The sequence below is a fragment of the Ascaphus truei genome, chromosome 4, assembly GCF_040206685.1.
Source record: "Ascaphus truei isolate aAscTru1 chromosome 4, aAscTru1.hap1, whole genome shotgun sequence".
Lineage (NCBI taxonomy): Eukaryota > Metazoa > Chordata > Amphibia > Anura > Ascaphidae > Ascaphus > Ascaphus truei.
Genome location: NC_134486.1, coordinates 133363355 through 133384580, shown reverse-complemented (window position 1 = coordinate 133384580; position 21226 = coordinate 133363355). Strand labels below are relative to the sequence as shown.

Here is a 21226-nt window from a genome sequence, read left to right as displayed (position 1 = left end):
ACACTGAATAGACCCATAAAGGTTGAAATAGCTGTCTGTGAGTGGTTTGACTGGCTTTGCATCTAATCACATGCTGTGCTTGAAAGCTGTGGGAACAGCAGAGCATTTGCTTATAAGGGTTCCATGTAAAAATGGATTTCAGGCGACAGGTGACACATTGTGTGTAATTTCCCAAAATCCCTTGCTGCTGCAGTGGAAGCACTGTATGCTAGGTGATAATTGTGAAAGGCAGGGTTAAAGTCCTGCCCAAGACATGTGATTTCCTCTATTGTGTATATATACATATACATACATATACACACACACACACACACACACACACACACACACACACACACAAAACAAAGGGAGACACACCCATTTTCTTTTATTGGCCCAATGTTTCGGTATCAAGAGCCAAAACTGGCTCAATAAAATAAAAAAAATTGCATATTTTTGGTGTGCCTATCCTTTTGTTATTTGTGTACAGAATCTTCTAGGTACTCTGATAGTATCAATCTCTCCAGCAGTCTCGTTTTATACCAGTTAATTATATATATATATATATATATATATATATATATATATATATATATATATATATATATATACACATATACTGTACATATTATTTTATTGGTAATTAACTCTCACAGTTAGGGTAGCCTGTAACTCCTATAACAATGTGCATGCACTGGGGTGAAAAGTATGCAGCAAAACAGAAAAGAGGTCCCATCTGATGTCTAAAGTTTAAAGTATTGTTGCTATAGAATGCATACATTCAGTGCTGGCACACTTACACATTTTCATTTAGATATGGTATCACTAATGCATGTACTGTATATGTCAGCGATCAATCATGAATATGTGTTGTGGTATCTACTTTCAAAGCTTGAATTCTTTCTTGGGTAATTACCTTAGTCCATTTCATAAAGCAATTAATAGAGAACTGGATGCATCATAAGTTAATGACGAAATATTAATATCAACTTTGGAAGTCATGAAGCAGCTGAACAAACCCGTTTCATATGATATACATTACAAGGTTTGTGCAATCATCTATATTCTTGGACAGTTTAAGTAACTATAAGAAGCCCTTAATTTATTTTTACAAAAATGACTGTATTGTACTCAGAATAGTTTGACACTAACTTGTCAGTCACACACATGGGTAAACTTGTGGGTTACTTCTACAGAGACTTCCTGTAGTCACAATAAAAGGAGTTAATGGTTTTCCCCAGCTGTGACATTTCAATCCAGAAGAGAGATGGTATTAATGAGCCTGTCAGCACTGAGTACAGATTGCATGGTTACTTCTGCTGTTCTTGCGTGGGTGCTAGTGCTGAGATATCACTGGCCTGCCCCTAACATGCCTGTGGCTTCCTGTGCCAAGTTATATTCCTTAACATACAGTAGAAATTAATGATTGGACATTAGGTATCCGAATGCAGGACTTTATCAAGTCTACTACATAGACTCTGTACGCCCCAATGTACCGCACTACGGAATATGTGGCGTTTTACAAATAAACACCAATAATTGTTCAATTACATTGCACAATGACATTTAGAACATGTCCATTTTTGGTGGTGGGTGCTGCTTCTGCTGTTGCATTTGAATAGTAAGTTGTTCACTTATAGGCTCTCTGTCACTAACGTGGAATGGGGTTTGCTGCATTAAAGGTCAATGTTTTTTTTTAGTGGCTAAGAAGATCTCCATTTATAGAAAATACAAGCAAAGCACTTACTCAAGGGGACCCCATTCTATTGTACTTCCCGCGTAGTGATTTGAAATATAAAATTAAGATTATTAGCAGATACTGTATACACTTCCTATTGTGAAAATGATAACCAGATAAGTGTTTATTTTTGGTGTTTGTTTCTTTTTTTAACTACACGTCTTGGCTGTCGTGTTCAGTGATGTCTTCAAACCAAATCATTTTAACTGCATTTAAAATATTTCATAGTCACCTATATTGTGGAATTAGTTAACGAATAAGTGACATTAAATGTACACATGTTAACATGATAGATGGTGACATTCTTGATATTCGAGCTTTTATAAGCCAGTATATAGGTGTGAATGTATTATTTCTTTGCTTTGAATCTTTCTAAAAAGCACACTTGATTCCATTTGGAGACTAGCAACATTTCAGTACAACTGCATTACTTTATTCATGCTGATCCCTTAAATCTCAAGCTACTGTGCTATATTACTAGCCACAGGGCAGAAATGATGTATGTGGTGACTCACTGTGAATACCAAGCTATTGTTTATTTAAATAAAAGTAATATCATGCTTATATTGTACCTATATTCTGCAAAATGTTGAAACCACAAAAATGTAACGCTGTAATATAAAGATTACAGTGATGCAGAATTTGGACAACACGCAAAGGATACAATTATTATTAGTCACTAATATCTAGACTCTTAAAAGAGGAGGTTGTGATTTCATTCTAATTTAAAGCTACACCGACATTTCTGAATGGCAAATCCTAGCATTACTTATTAAAGGATTAAAACAGATTTTTGTGTACCAGGATTAAACATGAACAGTGACATTGCCAGACCATGAAAAACATTTTTCTAGTTACAAGAAAATCCTGATTGACATAAACAAGAAATTAGCCCGAGTCCCATTTGCTGTAAAGACAAGAAACATAATGACAATTCATAATAGTTGCAATGAACATATATTTATAAATTGCATACCGTCTACAGTATTAAGCCAGGGGTGGCCAACTCCAGTCCTCAAGGGCCACCAATAGGTCAGGCATCCAGGATAGCCTTGCTTCAGCACCAGTGGCTTAATTAGTGGCTCTGTTGAACACTGAGCCACCGGTGCTGAAGCAGGGATATCCTGAAAACCTGACCTGTGTGTGGCCCTTGAGGACTGGAGTTGGCCACCCCTGTATTAAGCAGAAAACTTGCGCTGCTCAGCTCAACTGGTAAATGTTCAAAAAGATCCAATTATTGACAAGCAATTAGACATTCTTACAGTAACTTAACACTCAATGGTCGTAACTGTTACTTACGTTCTTGAAGAATGTACGGATCTGATTCTGGCACATAGTGGTTTGAAAAGTCAATGAGTGCATCTTCCCCATAAGGCCGTCTGGATCCTGGTCCAGGAATGTTACACAGCTGGGCATAGTCCTCTGCACAAGAAGAATACAAAAAGCATTCAGTCGAGTGCTTAAAGCCTTGACCTTAAAGTCTACTACATACTATTGGTTTATAATTTCCGATGATCAGAAACCACCTATTCCAAACCCTGCACCAAGCCATTTAATTTTTTGGTGAGGCATATATACATGTACAGTATGAGTATATATATGGTGTATATGCAAATAGTTTCTTCCACGATTTAAACCTCACCTGTTTTTAAGTGTGAGGCGGGGGACTACAGATGTAGCGGCCGTTATTCGAACATATCACGCGTTGTATACCTTGGAATACCCATGTCATAGGGCGTCATTACCGTGTGTTGACTCGTTTTTATCAAGTGCAAAAAATGGCATTTTAGTGTTCTGGTTTTTAAACACCTGCAAATTGACACAGTACTGTACTGTACACATTACAATTCATTCATTTCTGCAACGGAAACGCAGAGAATTGCACCCGAAGAAATCGGGATCCATGAAATTCAAACAAAGCAACCGCGTGATTGGCTGCGCGGAGTACAGCAGCGCACACGAAAATGGATCAGTGATATGTTCGAAAACGGCCGCTGCATCTGTAACTTGTCACTAAAGAACTATATAATTTAATTTTGGCATCAAATAACAGGTGGCCGGGGGGCAGCATTGCAATCAGCAAACAAAAATTCAGCTAATGAGTCCCTCCTCTCTCACTAATCTGATGATGTGTAACCTGCTATCTTCCTGAGAAATTTGCTTTAACGCGAGGAATTGATGGCATAAAATAAACATTTATTCAATATATAGCCATCAGGCATTTAAAAGTCTCTATGGTTTCCTCTGTGTACCTTCTACTAAAGCATTTCCTCCAATGGTTATTAGTTTTACTTGAATGTCTTTGGGCTATTTCCATTCTGCCTATGTCAAGAAATGGGCTACAAAACTGATGTTTGTGGTTACTGCATATGGAACACAGAAGTGCATCAAATGAATTACTACCTGGAGCCACAGCATTATTTAAAACAATTTCTTATACGTCTTAAGGTGTATATTTATGATTTAACATATTATTTTGATATATCCATTTAAAGTATATGGCAGAAGATATTGGGTATTTTAATCAATCCTGCACACGAGGCATTAATGTTGGTTATAAATTGTTTTAAAAATACAAGCATTGTTTTTTATGGCCTGTTAAACCCTTGACCAGGCCTAGTTTATAGGACTGATAGAAATATGGCTTTACTGACTAAAATAAAGAGGACACTTTTAAAGGTACCTTAAAACACATTCCTTCAGTTAATGCACTGCTGGCTTGATGCTGGTGCAGTCGTTGCCACTGCCCTGAGCCCCTCAGTTACAGAGGCTCCAGATTTCCCCAACAATTAAACCGATTGCCGAGGGAGAGTGCAGGGCCTCTGTAACTCAAATGGTGTTGCGTTGCCATCATAATGGGGCATTACGTGATGGAAGTTGTCATGGCAACATAACACCATTTGACGCCCCAGCACCATGATGAGGGACACTGCAGGAAGACATTGTGAAGGAGAAGGTAAGAGACCCTGCACCAGTTCGCTGCACCGAGCCCCAGAATATTACCAGCCGGCCCTGGGTTCAGGGGGGCGTGGCTAATAAGGTATTCCAAAAAGAGTAAATGTATTAAATATGAAGTTATCATGGACCTGACACCTATTATGAAGAATAACGAATAGATATTCATAACAGTTGCAATAAGACAGATGAAATAGTGCCAAACCCTTCATGTTGAGGAGGTGGCAAGGGACAGATATCCATTTGTCGCTCAAACTTAGGTGTAAGCAGATAACATTGGTCTAGTAACATTTGGCAAACTCGCCTGAACCTATTGATATGAATCACGTTATTCCGAGTATTATAGGGATAAAGTTATGAGGTCTATTATATATTGAGGCAGACTTTAAACATCACAAGACAGTTTTTATTTTCTTTTAGGTCGTAAATGTCAGCCAGAGCTGAGTTACAACAGGGATGGGCTTATGTTGCTTTCCATGGGATAAGAATAGTACATAAGTCTTTTCAAGGTATTATGAAAATCAGAATTCAATAGAGGTGTGTTTTGAGTTAGTATAGACACAACTATTGGTATAATAATAGTTGGAAGATGACTATCAAATATTAACCAGTTAATGTCCTATTATTTAAATAATGGCTAGTCACATGTAAAAATCTATACAGTCTGTCTGCAAGGTATTTAATTTCTTGCCAGTCTCTCGCAGTATCAGAGTAGTGTCAAAACACCAAGGCACAAAATAACAAGCTGTGATAAAGTAACAAAATGTTACTAGGTGTTTACCTGATGTAAATGTAGATAATGACAGAGGTAGTATACATTGTTTCAATGTTGGGAGTACATTCACTCTGTATAGACAATGTAGTGGTTAGTTTCCCAGACAGTACTCACTATAGCTCACTGATATAGTTAGGGTTAGAATAGTATATAGTTAACAATTCCCTAGTGAGATATATATCATGCTACCAGCTGGTAGTCCAAACATAAACATTGCAGCAGCAAGTAGTTGTTTGTTACTTTATACAAAGTGGTCACGGAGGACCCTGAATGGGAAAGGAGGAACCAGTGTACAAGCCGTGTGTTAGTAGGAGATATGAGGACTGTGTCGCCACTCCGCTGATGTCACCGTCGTGATGTCTCTACCGCCGACCTAGGTTTCGCGTGTGACTCATGCTTCTTCAGGGGGAGGAGTATAATTTAGGAATAATCCTGGTGAGTGGCTAGGTCACCTCTCTATTCAGCCTGTATGTTCTTGTAGTAATCTTTTTTTCTGTAATCTAAGCACTGTATTTTTTGTACATTAAAGCAAAATTATAATAAGTGATACTTTGGGCTCTGATGCACGCTTTGGAAAGAGTAAATTACATTTTCGGACACATTTTGCTACAACAGATTTTTATGCCTAGTTTTTCTTCAATAAACAGGGATCAATGACCAAAGCAGAAATACGTGTTTTTATTTGGCGTTTATCTTTGGTGGTGGATAGATTGCAACCAAGTAATAGTAAATATTAACTAATTTGATGTACCTTGCGCAGGAGAAAGGTAATTTGGCTAGTTTAGCAGTGTGTATTAACCATGGTTGCATATCTCAGTCACATGCTCACACATTCGTGACAGATGGTATATTGGGACGGATTGAGGGGAGATAATGTTCTTTTGATGGACATTTGCAAAAGGTGAAAAGTGGGTCAGCAAGATTACTGTGTATTAACCCTTGTCCAGGTCACATGCTCACAGGTGAGCTGTACGTGACAATCCATATTTCATCATTCATTATACAATGGTTAGAGTCCAAAGGATAAAAAAGTGGAAAAATATTGCCAGAAAAAGAAAAAACGAATTTAACTTGTATTTTTTTATCCACATAAATAATCTATTCATAGCGGTATAGGCTTGCATCGCAATGCAATCCCTCACACAACTGATGCAAACATAATTCTGCAGGCTCTAAAAAAAAAACAAGATGTCATAATGGTTTAAAAGTAAATAAAACAATTCTGGTGATATGATTAAACGGCATGGTATTCTCTTGAAAAATGTTAGAGGAGTATTTGAATTTTCTCTTCAGAGAAGAAACACATGCCAAAAATATTGGTGAGTATGACCTCCTGAAAATAAACATTTTCATATCAGATTTGAAACAGTACAATAACTTTGGGCTCTCTGTGCCTGTAGACAGGCGCTGAGTCATTTAAAATATGACTACAGCACTTTTGAGAACAAGTAATTTTATTTATGGCCTTAAACAGTTTTATCTGCTTTAACACATGAGCACTGTCTAGGGAAAACATACAAGGTTAGAATATTATTTTTAAAGAAACAAATATGCACTATCTGCAGTGTCTAAAACTTTCTTGAAATTTGGACACTTCAGTATTTACACCACAGTTTCCTTGTGGTGATATTGGTGCTTGAATACTTACGCCTACTGTAGATCCACAAAGCCTAGTTAAGTTACTTAATATCATGTGTTAAGACTAACAGGGTATCTTCAAAGGACCCAAAAAAGATCCTATATCAAGCACACACTGTGGAAAGTAGAAGGCGAGTAATTACTCCATGAGATACAAAATATCTCTAACAAATGGTATATGACCAGGAGCTAACCATCAGCTGACATATATAATACATATATGTCCAAATAGGACTAAAAGTGAAAAAATAATAAAGTTGTAAAAAACATATAAGATATAGTCAGAATCACCGCTAGGCTCCGCCTCCAGCATGCATCACGCTGCGGTACCTCTGGCGCTCGCGGACCGCTATCTGTGCGTGCGCACAAACGCGATGCTCCATCCGTAGAGGCACGCTCCCGCCACATCACCACAGCACATTACCATCCTATCTGCTGGTGTCTTATGTGTGAGGTCATCATCTGCTAGTTCCTGATTGGTCTTCCCTGCCTATTTATGTCTTGTCTGTCTCTCTGCACATTGCTTAGCATAAACCCTTGTTTATGTGCTGTGCTTGCTACTTCCTGGATCTTGCCTGACCGTGTTGTGACCCCTGCTCGTACCTGGACCTGTCTCTTCTGTACCCCTGGACTTCGGCTTGCTATTGGACCCCTGCTCTCTCTCCTCCTTGACCACGCTTACGGATACTGATGACTTTCCTCTCTCCAACCACAGACCACAGCAAGTACCACGACTTACCCAAACTCTCCTACCCTGACCCGGCTACACGACTCTGACTCTGCACTCCGGATCTGGCTCTGTGGTTGTAGGGCGGTGGTTATATACATCCCCACCTCAGCCCCGCAGTCTAGTCCTGTTTGTGGTGAGCACACGTGACATTATGCTCAGTCCAACAGAAATGGACCCTGCTGGGGTGGGTCGATGACTGTATGAATATGAGGGTATTTTCAAGCAAGTGGAGGGAACACTTATACAAAAGGATCAGCAAATGAACCAGCTCAAACATGACCTTAATGCCCTGTCTGACATGGTTAGGGTTCTCTCAACCTCCACAATACCCTATGGTACCCTGATTATATATATATGTATATGTATATATAGTATAAGCAGCCTAACGAGATATAGCAATACTGTGGAAGGCGGACACAGAGTAGCACAACGAATACAAATATACTGTACAAGACAGTATGGTCAGATCTCAGTGAGTGTATCATTTATATACAGTAGTCTGTCAAAAAGTGTACACGTGCCCAGTAAGCCACAATACAAGCCGTATCCGAATCAGTAGCTGCTGCACCAAGATGGCGACACCTCGCTTCAGAACGTCACCATCGTATCGTATTTATAAGTATGAATGTGGATATATGATGATTAGCAGATGTTATCGGTTTTGAGAATTCATCTACTATTTTTATTTGTTTTAAGTCCCCTGGTCTCCCCGATCACCCGCATATTATGCCAAGTGCATGCCCTATGTGTGGCTACTTGGACATAGTTGTGCATGTATATATACATATAGATGTAACTTAATACCTTACTGTATAAGGGGTGATTCGTAGACATGTTTATGTAGAATAGGTCATTCTGATTATTCTTTGATTACTCTCTGCCTATTTTATTTGCTGCGTTTTTTAGGTTTTATAATGCCGTTCACTGGCTTGGGTACTATCAGCATATTATACAGTATGTTGTTTCGGGTTGGTCTTACTTGTTATACATCCAATAGGGACATTACCATTGGTCCGTGTTATATCCTATCAGCAAATGTTAGACTATTTTATAAGTAAACACCCCTTGTGAATGCTGGTATTTAATGAGGACTGACCGGACACACTGACCCCTCCTTCCCCTGATGAAGCGTGCCGTGTCAGGTGAAACGCGCGTAAGGGAATGATGACGTCACAACGGTGATGTTCTGAAGCGAGGCGCCGCCATCTTGGTGCCGAAGCTACAGATTCGGATACGGCTTGTGTTGTGGCTTACTGGGCACGGTGTACACATTTTGACAGACTATATACATGATACACTCACTGAGATATGACCATACTGGCTTGTATATTTGTATTCGTTGTGCTACACTGTGTCGGCCTTGCACAGTATTGTTATATCTCTTAGAGATATTTTGTATGTCATGGAGTAATTACTCACCTTCTACTTTCCACAGTGAGTGCTTGATATAGGATCTTTTTGGGGTTCTTTCTGAACCTACCTTGTTAAAACGACGATTGTTTGTCCTATAGCATCCTGTTATATGCTATTATTGATATTAGTATTAGGCTGAGCGGTATGGTCACTATAATTAGTTATATCTTCAAAGGACAATAACATTACAGTTCCGCATGTCCATTTTTTATATAGATAAGGAACAGGTGGTCTCCGGAGCTGAACAACTTTAATTTGAGCTCCGGGGCATGAGGCCTCGGCGCTGTCAGTCCCCACACTGAAGCTCCAACGACCATGTTGTTCCCTGGCATCCTTCCTCACTTCCACCCACACTGAAGCTACAGTGGCCATCTGGGTTTTGCCATGATATAAGGGCAGGACTTCCTCCAGGAAGCTGCCAGCGCATGCTTTCAGTTTGTTCCTGTCAGACTCCTTCATTCCTGTTCATCTGAACCCAGCCTTGCTCCTAGCCTGTGACCACAAACTTGCACCTCTGCCGCCTGTCTAGACCACTGCCTGTGACTTGCTCCATTGCCACGAGCCTCTATCCCAGCCTGTGACCTCGACTACTCTATACTCAATTCAAGACTCTTATGTCACAGTTCATGTCGATGATTTTGTATCCTGCCTAGGAACAAGATGGTACTTATCTGCTCAAGAAATCTATGTTTCCACAAGAAGTTATTTGGAAGTGAAAAGTTTCAAAGTTAGAATTAGTCCCAAATTGAAAAGGGACCCATAGGAAGGGAATCTTAATCCCAGTAATTTACTTCACCATACTACTACCACCATTGTGCAAAATGAAAATACACTAATCACTGCTATGACACCTTACTCCAGGCCCGCACAACTCGTAAAGTGAGAAGGGCCGAACTGCTCCAAGGAAAAAAGATTTGGGCCGCACGGGTAAAATCATCATCATCATCATCTCTCCTCCAGCACCTCTCATCATCATCATCCTCATATATCTCCCCCAGCACCCCTCATCATCATCCTCATATCTCCCCCAGCACCTTTCATCATCATCATCATCCTCATATCTCCCCAGAAATCCGCACTATCAACCTTTGCGATACTCCCCATCTATCTCTCATACCCCCATCTCTCCCCCTCACCCACACACATAATACTCCCCCTCCACATCAAACACACAACACCCCCCTGCACACTACACACATCAAACCCCCCCTGCACCTCACATCCTTCTCCCCCCTGCACGTCACATCATTCTCCCCCCTGCACCTCCCATCACTCTCCCCCCCTGCACCTCCCATCACTCTCCCCCCCTGCACCTCCCATCACTCTCCCCCCCTGCACCTCACATCTCTCCCCCCTTGCATCGCACAGCTCTCCCCCTGCACCTCCAATGACCCTCCCTATACCTCTAATGACCCTCCCTGCACCTCCAATCACCCCCCTGCACCTCCAATCACCCCCCTGCACCTCCAATCACCCCCCTGCACCTCCAATCACCCCACTGCACCTCCAATCACCCCACTGCACCTCCAATCACCCCACTGCACCTCCAATCACCCCCCTGCACCTCCAATCACCCCCCCTGCACCTCGAATCACCCCCCTGTACCTCCAATCACCCCCCTGTACCGCCAATCACCCTCCCCTGCATCTCCAATCACCCTCCCCTGCACCTCCAATCACCACCCCCGCACCTCCAATGACCCCCCCTACCTCCAATCACCCCCCCTACACCTCCAATCACCCCCCTACCTCCAATCACCCGCCCTGCACCTCCAATCAACTCCAACGGGTGCGGGGTCTCGTGGGGAACGGGAGAGCGAACTCGGGAGGGAGGGGGAGAGCGGAAAGTCGCCGCGGGCCGCACTGTGAGTGCAGGCCTGCGCTTACTCCAACATATTTAACATTTCGCTTAAGTGCTAAATAAACTGATCATGTAGACCAGGGGTGGGCAACTCCAGTCCTCAATAGCCATCAACAGATCAGGTTTTCAGGATATTCCTGATTCAGCACAGTGGTCTTTGACAGAGCCATTTATTGAGCCACCTGTGCTGAAGCACGGATATCCGGAAAACCTCACCGGTTGGGGTAATTGAACACTGGAATTGGGAATCACTGATGTAGACTAAGGGACTGATTTTATAAACTCCAAATTAAAGTCAGAGTTTTTGGCCATTCGACCACTTTGGACTTCATAGAATCAGTCCCTCAACTATCGGAATATGATGCTGGTACAGTATTAGCTGTTTTGAAAGCACATGTCTTATTCATAATGCCATAACTTTGTCAGAGCTCCCAAAACTAGGCCATGGTGTTTCAAACCTGGTACAAGGTATATAGTATGTGTGTCAGAATATTTTCGGATTATTACTGAGCTTCAACAAAGAAAAAATGGGCTTTTCATCAGTCATGCAGTATTTTAATCCTTAGCAATTATTGTGACTAAGTGAAGGCCTGATGACAGTACGCCTCATTTAAAGTTAGCACGGCACTATATAGAAAGGATAACAAAAATGTAGCAATATAAACATTTAATTAAAATACTTCTTTTCAGTCTAATCATTTAAATGTGTAAAACCAACTTATCTTTTAAGTATATAGTTGTTGTAGAGACTTGTAGAGACTTTTCTCATCCATCCTCCAATGTAGAGAGGTAGGGATATTGAAGTGAATGTAGGACATATTTAGTAAGCACTGCTATGCCATAAGACACCTTCTGGTGTCGGAAGATACTTTATGGGCAATTCATGTGAATAGGCCATAAGGTGTCTTATGGCAAAGCACTTAGTAAATATGGCGCATAGAGCCATATTTGCTAAGCAGTGCTAATGCATTAAACACCTTACAGTTCCATAAGACAGCTTAAAACCAATTTACTTGTATGTTCTTATGGCACCATACAGTGTTTTGTGGTTTAGTACATCTTAATAAATATGGCCAATTGTCAAGGATATGCCTTTAAAGGTCTACATGGGCATAGTAACTTTGACCAATCATATAAAAAAAACTTTCTATGATTAATTAAGAAATATAAACTGTTTAAAAGTTGGAAAAACACAACAGTATAGCAGTATTAAGGGCATGGAAAAAGGAGAAATGTCTGGTGTATTGTATGACTATCATCTAGTTGTAACACAAATAACTTTTATTCTAATTCAGAATCATCAAAACCTGTAACACATATCCTGTCTACCTTGGTATGTGCCTGCTATGCCTGGAAATGCAAAAAGAGTTCTACTTACAAGTTCATAATGCAATTCTCTATTTAGTGTGGCAGCCAGTAACAATGGAAAGACAACGTTTCAGGTCCCATATGGACCTTTCATCAGATGAAAAGTCCATATTGGACCTAAAACGTTGTCTTTCCACTGTTCTTGACTGTCACATTAAATGGAGAATTGCATTATGAACTTGTGAATAGAGCTCTACTTTGTAACTCTGTCTTAGAGGAGAGATGTACTTTAAAGAAATTGGTTTTCTATGTTGTGTTAGCTGCACAATCGGGATTCTCCTCACCTGAAACTGTTTCCCTGTAATTTGGAATGGTAATGCAATAAGACACCCTCCAGACTGGGTTCTTATCGAGAGGAAATACGTATATCTATAAAGCAAAATTACTTTTAGCTTCAGCTAAATACGTATAATTTATAGAACTATACTTGTCTCCACTGTCAATATCTATCTTTAGCTAGTCATACACCGATCCCTCCAGATCTGTGGTTGATAATGATTTATCCCATTTAAGGAGTGTATGTGGAAAGTTGAAAAAGCAACCTGGGACCTAATGCCATTCTTTCATGAAGAAGCAGAATCTAAATTTACAAGAGGTATTTTTAAGAAAACGTCTAATTTAGAAAATCACAATTTATAGACTGTTTTCCAGATGGTTGTAACTTTGGTCAGACAGCCACACATCCTTCCTGATGTCTGGGAGCTGCATCAGTGGGCTCATGGGAAATGGTCTTGCATGGGAGTACAACTGTTTAAAGAGAACCTCAAGCATTTTTTCTAAATTGCCACTGTGTGCTTGCGTCTCAGCAAACACATTTACAGACCTATCTACACATCTGCGAAAGACAAATGATCTTCTACTGAAAATACATCATGCCCTTGTCTGAAACACATGCTATAAAATCTCTCAACCCAACTCCTGATTAAGTATTATGGAAACAGTAGATACTCCAGGATGTGTACCTATGATCTTCTGGCTCTGAGGTGTAAAAGCTCATTTGTGAGCCAATAAAACCACTCAAACTGCAATAGAAATAAAGTTTTTTGTTGTTGAGAATAAAGCCCTATATTATATAGAGGTTCAATGTCTGCTTATTAATAACATTTCTCAAAGTGCTATTGTATTTTGCAGTTATTCAAATGTGATACAACTAAGAACCAGGTCAAAGTTCACCAATCTGTAAATAGCGCTAGAAAAACTACAAGCACAAATAAGAGCCTACCGATGTGCTCAACTTCACTTCAAAAGTTTAAAATATAATAAAATACTGTACTTTGTTTTTTTCTGGTTACCAGGTGCCATGTATTGTTTTCAACAAGAGACAAGAGCCCAAATGCTTCATCCAATATGACCAATTATTTAGTACATTACAATGTATTTTATCTGAATTCTTTCTTCATAAATATGGGTCATTTAGTTCAATACTTTGGCCCAAATATTTGAAGCCTGCAACCACATCACGGTAACTCCATTTCAGTAGGTCCTACACTACTAATACTATACTGTCTTATGTATTTCTTCCACTGCATAAAGAGAAGACTAAACAAAACACTGCAGTCAACAGCATGGGGTGTGTGAGCAGGTATTGTTTTGCATTTAAAATGAAAACTAATATTATAAGATGGCAACTTGACTAATAAAAAAATAATTAGGCTGGGCGTGTTGTTGCTAACCTATTCAGCTACATAACAAGCAGCAATCCATGGTAGCAAAATTCAGGAGTTAAGTTGTTACGTTCCAATTCATATTTTCACTTATGTGTTTTCATCCAAAGCATTACTTACATACCAAATATTTAAGAGCAATGTTAGAAGGCTTTATTGTTTCCTCGGAAAACACACCATGATAATAGAGAATATCAGAGTTTACATATGGTTCAACGTCGGTGTTGGTGAAAATTATCACAACATACAGTATCCCACCAAAAAGACAATAACACTGAAGCCTGCTACATTCATATGGTCGGTTGTCACATGCTTGGTAAAAATATAAGTTTCACATTGTGTTCTTTTAAACAGAGCAATCTGAGAAAATGCAGCATGAGAATATAAAAAAAAAAATCAGATTTATGATTATGTTAAGTAGAGTAATTGCTTTAGTATATGCAGTTAGTAATGGTGTTTTCAGTATTTCCTGTATTTTACCACCAATAAAATGCATAAAAATGGAACCAGGTTCGATCTCTTCTATATTTTTGTTACATATACCTTTATTCTTCTGTAAGAAGAATGATGAGATGATTGTTTGGTTCACAAAAGCTCTATTTATCCCTAGAAAACTAGACTGCTAAATAAAAGTAAACAGCTGAATCAAGTTGCAAAGACTACAGTATGATGCCACACTGACAAACTCTACAAAGTAAAGTAACATGGAGTTTTCACTATTTTTTTAGCCACCAGATTCTTCATGTCTAATCTGTACAGTGCCGCCATTTAGGTGCAAAGAAACCTTTCTGTAGAATGTTACAAAGTCTGTGTTCTTACCTGAGTCTTTCATGGGGCACAGAGCACACTGCATACCCCATGCTTCCCCATATAAGCAGCAGCATTCTGTGTAAGTAGTCTGTTTCCCAACCAAAGGCCGGCTGCACACAAAGTCATCACTCAGATCTTGCCAACATAGATCTTGGAAGACATCCGTTTCTTCTGTTGGTTCTGCACAACAATCACATAAGATTCATCACAAAAAAGTATTTACCACACATTTACTGGATATCATCCTTTATGGTTTAACGCTCTAGCCCCTATTCAAATGAACAAAGCTTAACTCTTTCAGAACAAAGGGGAACATATTGCATAGGGTCTTTCTGGATGATCTTCAATATATTGTAGAGCAATTCCCTGAAGGTTCAACCAATAGGAAAGTGCTTAGAGAAGTGATTTACATAAAGAATACAAAACAATGTGTTCTTTCCTTCTTCAGGTACGTCAATCATTGTTATTTACTGTTATATTGTTAGATGTTATCTAAAGTACCCCACAGTATTATTTTTCTTTTTGACTTTAAGGTATAACAGCTCTGGCACGTGGGTTATGTCCATTGGAGTATCAAGAAGAAGCAAATAGCAATGGAAATAAAACTATAGAATGCATAACTCCAGCAGAGTAATAAAGTAAGATAAATGCTGATATTAAGGGAAATGGCGATTTTCACTCTGTATAGCACTAGAAGTATCTGAAAAAATGCATCATTGAGCATATTAAGAAAATATATGTAACGGTTTTTCTGACCCGGCCTGACCCACCCAATCTCACATTGGCCCCTGTGGTCTAACCGGTCCCCATTACAGTGTGATAGTGTCTGGTGGTGCACCTGTTGGTTACAGGACTCCTGAGTCTCCCGCATGATGGTGTGTGGGGAGGACCCGTCCAGACAGGCAGCTGAGGTAGTGTGCTGAGTCCTACCTAGTTCCAGTGCAGCGCCTCCACCTCATCAGGGTCCCTTCGGTCACTTGGGGATGGTCCTGGCGAGGAACTCCTCTGTGGTGCTCCTCTCTGTACATTCACTCCACACATGTACACGAGAGGGTTTGTGATTGAGAACATCTTTATTGCCTGAGTGGGCTAGCTGCCCCTCGCAGTAGATTTTCTAGCCACTCATATTCAGTCAGTGCTTCCCTTTGAAAGGTGAAATTCTCCTTTAATAGGGATTCCCTATCCCCGCAGGGATCTCTGCCCTGTGCCAGGTCCCTGGACACAGTCTCCTCTTCAGTTACTATAACATAACCATCTGCTAGAACTTGCACTCAGATAGAACACAGAACTCCACTGAACTCCTCCTTCACTTAGCAGAACTAGACTAGACTAACTTTTAGACACAGTGCTGTGCCTTATGTACACTCTGGAAACTGACACACCTCTGACATCACTAACCATGGAGTCAGAGCATGTGACCACTCCCATCCATACACAGGGCACCCCACCAGGGTGTGAGGGCAAACCTCCATAATTACTGCTGGCATGCCCACAACTTACCAGGCCTTACTGTCAGCAGGAGAGATGACTGTAGCCATTTTACATGACCGCTACATTCTCCCCCTGGTGAATCCCATCGTCCTCGCAGGGACCTAAATTTGTACGCCTTCTTCCAGGAAGCACTGTAACACATGACATAATTATGTTAACTTCACATACAAATTTTCATAATACCATAACAAAATGTCTACAGTACATTCCGCCAGGCCGCCCCGACCAGCAGCCACGAGCCCGCAAAATGTCTTAGTACCCCCTAATAATAGTGGCTCGGGTCAGGTTTCTTAACCTCTCTACCACCCATGTCCAGGACCGTGACATGATAGTGCCTAGGCAGTCCCCTCTCGGGCCTATAGGTCACCCTGTGTTTGTGTATATTCCTCCCTATACTCCACACTCGCATCAGGTGATCTATTCTGTCCTCTGCCCTCCTTCCAGTAACTTCACTCCCCTTATTGACTAGGTACATCTCGATGGTTTCCCTAAGCCACCTGTCCCTGTTCTCTTCTATCTCCTCCATGAGGGGTTCAGGGACATAAGAGTACTCCAACCCGTGGGAAGACTTGTATCGAGCCATTATTGCCCGTTCCGCCCTACTGACCCTAATTAGGTCAGCCCTACGCCATCCCTCGGCCCACCAAAAATCGACTACCTCCTCCCTTCGGATAAGGAATCGCGTACGATCCATCCATGCCACATAACCTTCAAAGAGGGGGGCCCACCAACGGTGTTCCTTAAACCTATGTGCATCCCCTGAATCGCTTTCATCCCCTCCAGAGAATACCCCCGATGTCCGTGCCGACCGTGATACGGACCACCGTGATGATCCCAGGGCTTTTTTTACTGGTTCGGGGTTCACAGGAGGCAACCACCGGCCTACCGCGGCCTGGCCTAATTCTCCCCCTCCCCGAGAAATGCCCTCCGTAGCGCAACTGCGCTGTCTTTCCCCAGTCCGTCTCTCCTCCCCCCCCAAAGGTATGTCCACAAGTTCCAGACTAGGCGGGGATCCCGTGGAACAGGTGACAGGGGCAGGGGTTTTATCTAGGGCGTGGGATGGGACATAAGGGCAAGCAATTGGACCCCACGGGGTTACGACCCGTTCCCGGCTGTCCGTAGACTGGTCCAATGAGGATATCTCACCCTCCTCAGTCCTCGGATCGCTCATCCAGCTCCTGGGCCTTTGAGGTGATCGGGGACCTTCCCCCGATCGCCAAAGCGTCGCTGCGTCTTTCCCAGCGGTTCCGCCGTCGTCTCCGGAAGTGATGTCATCCCCGGAACCGGAAGCGCCGCCATCTTGGGTTGGACCCCCATGCGGGATCTCTTCTTCAATGACGACATCCGGAAGTTCCGCCGTCGTCCTCACCGGAAGTGATGCCGTCTCTCCACGTGCGTCTGGGGCCTGGCACGGCCCTTCCACCGCCCCGCCGTCTGCCGGAACAAGGTAAGTGATGGAGCTTCGCTTACCATTCCGCAGGGGCGTAGGCGTCTCTCTCCCGTCGCCGCCAGGTCCTGGGGCGGCCAGACTCCGTCTCTCGGCTCGCCGATCTGCGGGGGACGCCCTGTTCTCCAGACTGCCACTCACCCCACGGGGTGTCGTCCTCCCCGTTTCTGTCCTGGGCCTCGATTTCACCTCCGCTAGCTCGCGGAGATCCTCATCCGAGTAATCCCCCTTCCCTGATTTAGGGGTCACCGATCGGGGCGAAAGTCTTTTCTCAATGCGGTCGGGAAGTGACCCGACCGTCTCGGTTGCTGCTGACCCAGCCGATTTTATCGACTCCAGTCCCTTCTCCGGGACTTGCACGATTGATCCACAGTGCACCAGGGGACTCGGCGGAGCGCCTAGCCGTATCCCCCGGGGGGTCAGCAGATTGAATTGGAATGAACGTTGGCATCGGCCATAAGTATAGTGTCCCGCATTGTGGGCAGCGTGCCGCCGTATTAACAATGCCTCCGGGCAGCCCGCATTGTAGGCAGAGCCCGACCACTGTCTCGGTGTTAGCCACCCTGACTACTAGTACCCCGCCGGGTACCGAGTAGGGCTGGGTGGAGACCATAGTTCCCACAGTGGAGGAGCAGGCCATTCTTTTGGTAGGGACCACTTTCAGTATGGGTCTCTCCAGGTCAGTGGTTCCTCGCAACTGACCGGTAGAAGCTTCTGGGCCAGCCACTTCCTGCTTCGGCTCCTCCTTCTGCTGGCATAGCTGGAACCCGCCCCCAGGGGTTGCAATTATGGGCGGATCCCACAGGGGAATATCATGCCCCTTAATTAAGGCCGCACCTTTCTCAGTCCTGGTGGGCGCGGTCTGCGTTTTCGCACCAATTTCCTCATCAGAGGTGGATTCTTGGGCCGCGGCTAGTTCCCGCCTTCTCCTGGCAGCTGCTTTTCGTGCAAAATATCCCTCCTTTTTGCACGTTACCTCCGCGGCCGGAACTACTTCTTGTAGTGGCGCCGTCTGGATATCAGTCCCTGGGCCCAGTGGGTGCATTCCCACAGGCCATAATTGAAAGTCACTCCCCCTGGTGGAATTCAGGGGAGGGTCCCATAGACTAAGCGGTTGACTCAGCACAGGGGCCGAGTGAGTCACTGTCCATGAAGGCGCAGCCATAGCTTTCGCGCCATGCCCCCCATCAGGGCGGGGCTCTGCTGTTCGCGCCATTCCCGGCCAGCTTTTTGCAAGTTCTGTATCAGCCATTTTCTCTGCGACTGTCCCATGCGGTCTCCCTAGCAAGCGGGAACCGCCATTTTGGTTTGCTTTTAAGCCCGAAATGTCAGTTTGTTTGCTCTCCTCGCGGGGTTCCCCCCCAGTTATCACAATGTCCTCACACTCTTCAAGGGTGGCCCCTCGGTGTCCCAGACAGGACAAAAACGGGGCAGCCACAGCCTTCGCTCCACTCCAGAGCAGACTAGTTAAAGACAGCTCAGCGACAGTTTGCTCTTCAGTGGGGCGCACGCCACGGGTGCCTTCCCCATCAGCCTCTGGTCGCCATTTTGGGCTCTCCGCACCACGCGGATCCTCCATTCTCTCGTAACAGTTATCGTACATGGGGCTCCGCTCTGCGGGGCAGCCACCACACCAGTACAATAAAGATTGCTCAGATGCACCACCACATGTGTACTTGATCTAGGCTGGACTCATGTTGCACTACCTCAGGCTAGGCTCACTCTCTCAGTGTCTGCTGTAACTCCTTCCTCCCAGTCTGTGCTCCCTATGATAAGTGTCTGGAATGGGCTAGAGTACTCTGGCTCTGCCATGCAGTACTTGGGGCGTCTACCTCTCTTGGTCAGCCTAGCGCAGACCCTCTCCAGGATTCCTGACCACGTTAACAGGCTATCCCTTCTGGCGTCCTACCAACTAGCACTACCTCAAAGCGACTCGGTCAGCTATAGCCCGGCTCCAGACCCCTCACTCCTTTCAGGCCCCTAGGTCGTCCCTGCGAACTGACAATACCCTGTCAGCCCCTGACCACCCCTAGGTCCGTCCCTACGCAGCACAGAGTGGCAGCAGACGCTCTCCCTGTTTCCCAGTGTGCCTAGCTAGGGCCTGTCCTGTTGACAGATCTGCATCTCAGCAGCGCCTCCAAATGTAACGGTTTTTCTGACCCGGCCTGACCCACCCAATCTCACATTGGCCCCTGTGGTCTAACCGGTCCCCATTACAGTGTGATAGTGTCTGGTGGTGCACCTGTTGGTTACAGGACTCCTGAGTCTCCCGCATGATGGTGTGTGGGGAGGACCCGTCCAGACAGGCAGCTGAGGTAGTGTGCTGAGTCCTACCTAGTTCCAGTGCAGCGCCTCCACCTCATCAGGGTCCCTTCGGTCACTTGGGGATGGTCCTGGCGAGGAACTCCTCTGTGGTCCTCCTCTCTGTACATTCACTCCACACATGTACACGAGAGGGTTTGTGATTGAGAACATCTTTATTGCCTGAGTGGGCTAGCTGCCCCTCGCAGTAGATTTTCTAGCCACTCATATTCAGTCAGTGCTTCCCTTTGAAAGGTGAAATTCTCCTTTAATAGGGATTCCCTATCCCCGCAGGGATCTCTGCCCTGTGGTACTCCTGACGAAGCTGTTGCGAAACGCGTAGAGTTAGAGTTCTGAGAGATTCTGCGCCTGGAAAGACTGACAATCTACTGGCAAACTACTGCTGAGATCGCTCCCATTTTGGCTTCCCGCCCTCACCCGTGACGCGAAACCGGAAGTGACACGACGGCACAGATTGACACTGAACTACACTGTGAGGGGAAAGTGAAGCACCGAACAGCAGCCTGCTTCTATCGGCGGTTCTCTCCACCACCCATCTTTATTATGGAAAATGTGAGTTTCCTGATCACCTGTGTTTAATACATTTATATAGTTCATACTATTTGCACTATTTGTGGTTTTATTTATTTTCATATCATCCACTTCACTGAGAGGATACAGACTCCAGTTACATAAAGGGCTCCAGTAAGAGAGAGAAGGATCTCTGACATGCTGTGATTTTATACGATTTTTGTGAGTTCATTTCTTACATTTTTTATATTTTTCATAGCAGTGAATTACCATCTGCACTATATATATTTATATTCTTTTACATATCACGAGATTATACAGCGCTCCTCCTCAACCCCAAGAAAAGAATACTCCACATCCTGGGATTAGGAACGATCCCATAAGAGGAAGTTGAGCTGCTGCTGTACACTGTATTTTATTTTATTTTATTTAACACTATATGGTGATAGGTTTATTGTGTGTACTTAAGGTGTGTCACTTATCACACTGATTACTATACTGTTTAGGAAGCGCCCAGTCCATCCAC

General features: G+C 43.4%; 1 protein-coding gene across 6 annotated transcripts in view; it reads right to left on the bottom strand.

The window, feature by feature from the left end:
* Positions 1 to 21226, bottom strand: part of LTBP1 (latent transforming growth factor beta binding protein 1) — a 415460-nt gene that overhangs the window by 11396 nt on the left and 382838 nt on the right. For all 6 annotated transcript variants that reach the window (XM_075596619.1, XM_075596618.1, XM_075596617.1 and 3 more), the window contains 2 exons: positions 14940 to 15110; positions 3017 to 3139 (listed from right to left, as the gene is read on the bottom strand). In XM_075596619.1, the coding sequence (XP_075452734.1) occupies positions 3017 to 3139; positions 14940 to 15110 (294 nt within the window). The remainder of the gene's footprint in view (positions 1 to 3016; positions 3140 to 14939; positions 15111 to 21226) is intronic.